Source organism: Lepidothrix coronata, unplaced genomic scaffold (assembly GCF_001604755.1).
Source record: "Lepidothrix coronata isolate B3197 unplaced genomic scaffold, Lepidothrix_coronata-1.0 Scaffold1642, whole genome shotgun sequence".
Classification (NCBI taxonomy): Eukaryota; Metazoa; Chordata; class Aves; order Passeriformes; family Pipridae; genus Lepidothrix; species Lepidothrix coronata.
The window spans coordinates 1-3,853 of record NW_016691822.1 but is presented as its reverse complement, the minus strand read 5'-3'; the positions used below and the strand labels follow the sequence as shown (position 1 = coordinate 3,853).

The 3,853-nt window shown below is 64.3% G+C and overlaps 1 protein-coding gene across 1 annotated transcript; it reads left to right on the top strand.

The window, feature by feature from the left end:
* Positions 1–115: 115 nt before the first annotated feature.
* On the top strand, positions 116–3,841 carry LOC108510622 (acetolactate synthase-like protein; the record flags this gene model as incomplete). Its single annotated transcript, XM_017840285.1, has 4 exons — positions 116–151; positions 1,028–1,229; positions 2,229–2,356; positions 3,507–3,841. Coding segments are annotated over 4 exons (701 nt in total), but the record flags the coding sequence as incomplete, so codon positions are not given.
* Positions 3,842–3,853: the final 12 nt, after the last annotated feature.

Here is a 3,853-nt window from a genome sequence, read left to right as displayed (position 1 = left end):
CTGGGGGGACACTGGGGACACTGATGGGACACTGGGGGGACACTGGGGTCATGGGGGGCTCTGTCCCTGTCCCAAAGGGTCAGTGACCCCCCTGTCCCCCCCTGTGCCCCCCCAGGTGGACCCCGATAGCCCCCGGCACGGCGGGGAGCTGGTGGGACCCTGGGGACACTGGTGGGACACTGGGGGGACACTGGTGGGACACTGGGGGTCTATCCCTGTCCCAAAGGGTCGGTGACCCCCCTGTCCACCCCCAGGCGGACCCCGGTAGCCCCCGGCACGGCGGGGAGCTGGTGGGACACTGGGGACACTGGGGGGACACTGGGGACACTGGGAGGACACTGGGGACACTGGTGGGACACTGGGGACATTGAGGGGCCCTATCCCTGTTCCCAAAGGGTCAGTGACCCCCCTGTGCCCCCCCAGGCGGACCCCGGTAGCCCCCGGCACGGCGGGGAGCTGGTGGGACCCTGGGGACATGGGGGGACACTGGTGGGACACTGGGTGCTCTATCCCTGTCCCAAAGGGTCAGTGACCCCCCCTACCCCCCCAGGCGGACCCCGGTAGCCCCCGGCACGGCGGGGAGCTGGTGGGATACTGGGGACACTGGTGGGACCCTGGGGACACTGGTGGGACCCTGGGGACACTGGGGGGACACTGGGGGGACACTGGTGGGACATTATGGACAGTAGTGGGACACTGGGGGTCTATCCCTGTCCCAAATGGTCGGTGACCCCCCTGTGCCCCCCCAGGCGGACCCCGGTAGCCCCCGGCACGGCGGGGAGCTGGTGGGACACTGGGGACACTGGGGGGACTCTAGGGGGACACTGGTGGGACACTGGGGGTCTACCCTGTCCCAAAAGGTCGGTGACCCCCCTGTGCCCCCCCAGGCGGACCCCGGTAGCCCCCGGCACGGCGGGGAGCTGGTGGGACCCTGGGGACCCTGGGGACACTCTGAGGGGACACTGGGGGCTCTATCCCTGTTCCCAAAGGGTCAGTGACCCCCCTGTCCCCCCCTGTGCCCCCCCAGGCGGACCCCGGTAGCCCCCGGCACGGTGGGGAGCTGGTGGCCGAGGTGCTGCGGGCGCACGGGGTGCGGTTCCTGTTCGCCCTGCCCGGCGGGCACATCTCGCCCGTGCTGGTGGCCTGCGAGAAGCTGGGGATCCGCGTGGTGGACACGCGCCACGAGGCCACCGCCGTCTTCGCCGCCGACGCCGTGTCCCGGCTCTCCGGTGGGGCACCGGCGCCTTCCCGGGGTGGGGGGGGTGGTCGGGAGGGTTTGGGGGCTTTGGGGGTGGCCAGGACCCCGTTTGTGTCCCCCCCTGAAGGTGATTTGGGGTCTCTGGTGGGGTCAGGACAAGGAGGTGACCCCACGGCCCAGTTGGGGGGGGTCCCCACCTTGGTGGCTCCTGGTTGACTTGAGAAGGTTCCAAAGACTTTGGGGGTCTCCAAGGTCCTTCCAGGGTGGGTTTTGTCCCCCCTGAAGATGATTTGGGATCTCTGGTGGGTCAGGACGAGGAGGTGACCCCACGGCCCAGTTGGGGGGGGTCCCACCTTGGTGGCTCCTGGTTGACCCCAGAACCCACCTTGTTGCTCTCCAGGGTGTGTTTTGTCCCCGTTTGTCCCCCCTGAAGATGATTTTTGGGATCTCTGGTGGGGTCAGGACGAGGAGGTGACCCCATGGCCCAGTTGGGGGAGGTCCCACCTTGGTGGCTCCTGGTTGACCCCAGAACCCACCTTGTTGCTCTCCAAGAAGGTTTCAATGACTTTGTGGGTCTCCAAAATCATTCCAGGGTGGGTTTTGTCCCCCCTGAAGATGATTTGGGATCTCTGGTGGGGTCGGGACGAGGAGGTGACCCCATGGCCCAGTGGGTGGAGGGTTTTAGGATGTCCCACCTTGGTGGCTCCTGGTTGACCTGAGAAGGTTTCAATGACTTTGGGGGTCTCTGGGATCCTTCCAGGGTGGGTTTTGTCCCCCCTGAAGATGATTTGGGATCTCTGGTGGGTCAGGATGAGGAGGTGACCCCATGGCCCAGTTGGGGGGGGTCCCACCTTGGTGGCTCCTGGTTGACTTGAGAAGGTTCCAAAGACTTTGGGGGTCTCCGGGATCCTTCCAGGGTGGGTTTTGTCCCCCCCGAAGATAATTTGGGATCTCTGGTGGGGTCAGGGCGAGGAGGTGGTGGAGGGTTTTGGGGGGTCCCACCTAAAACTCGCCCTCTCCCCCCACCCAGGTCGCATCGGGGTCGCCGCCGTCACCGCCGGCCCCGGCGTCACCAACGCGGTGACGGCCGTCAAGAACGCCCAGATGGCCGAGTCCCCCCTGCTGCTGCTGGGCGGGGCGGCCGCCTCGCTCCAGAAGGTGGGCACGCCCCAAAAAACACCCCCAAAACCAACCCCAAAAACCCACCCCAAAGTCATCCCAAAACCCAACCCAAAACCGCCCCAAAACCACCCCAGAACCACCCCAAAAACCCACCCCGAATATGCCCCAAAACCGCCCCAAAACCAACCCCAAAAACCCACCCCAAAACCGCCCCAAAAACACCCCAAAAACCACCCCAAAAACCAACCCAGAACTGCCCCAAAACTGCCCCAAATCCACCCCAAAACCACACCAGAACCACCCCAAAAACCCACCCCGAAAACGCCCCAAAAACCCACCCCAAAGTCATCCCAAAACCCAACCCAAAATCCTCCCAAAAACCAACCCAGAACTGCCCCAAAACCACCCCAAACCCGCCACAGAACCGCCCCAAAAACCCACCCCGAAAATGCCCCAAAACCACCCCAAAAACCCACCCTGGGATGGAAGCCTGGCTGATCCCAGAATTCCCTGCCGATCCCGGAATTCCCAGCTGATCCCGGAATTCCCAGCTGATCCCGGAATTCCCAACTGATCCCTACATTCCTGGCCGATCCCGCCATTCCCTGCCGATCCCACCATTCCCGGCCGATCCCACCATTCCCTTCTGATCCCGCTATTCCCAGCTGATCCCAACATTCCCTGCTGATCCCACCATTCCCTGGTGATCCCAGAATTCCCACTGATCCCAGAATTCCCGGGTGATCCCGCCATTCCCTTCTGATCCCGGAATTCCCACTGATCCCGGAATTCCCGGCTGATCCTGGAATTCCAAGCCGATCCCGGAATTCCCTGGTGATCCCGCCATTCCCAGCTGATCCCGGAATTCCCTTCTGATCCCGGAATTCCCACTGACCCGGAATTCCCTGGTGATCCCGGAATTCCCAGCCGATCCCGGAATTCCCTGGCAATCCCACCATTCCCTGCTGATCCCGACATTCCCGGCTGATCCTGGAATTCCCTGGCGATCCCGGAATTCCCTGCCAATCCCGGAATTCCCTGGTGATCCCGGAATTCCCTGGCGATCCCGGAATTCCCAACCGATCCCACCATTCCCTGCCGATCCCACCATTCCTTTCTGATCCCGGAATTCCCAGCCGATCCCGGAATTCCCATCTGATCCCGGCATTCCCGGGTGTCCCCGCAGGGCCGGGGGGCCCTCCAGGACATCGAGCAGCTCTCGCTCTTCCGGACCCTCTGCAAGGTCTCCGTGTCCGTGGGGACCGTCCGGGACATCGTCCCCACCCTGCGCGGGGCCATCGCCGCCGCCCAGAGCGGGACCCCCGGTGAGGGACCCCCCAAAAATAACCCCGGGGGGGACCCTAAAAACCAGCCCCGGGAGGGAAACCCCAAAAATAACCCCGAAAATGAACCCTATGGGGGAATCGTCCCCACCCTGCGCGGGGCCATCGCCGCCGCCCAGAGCGGGACCCCCGGTGAGGGACCCCCCAAAAATAACCCCGGGGGGGACCCTAAAAACCAGCCCCGGGAGGG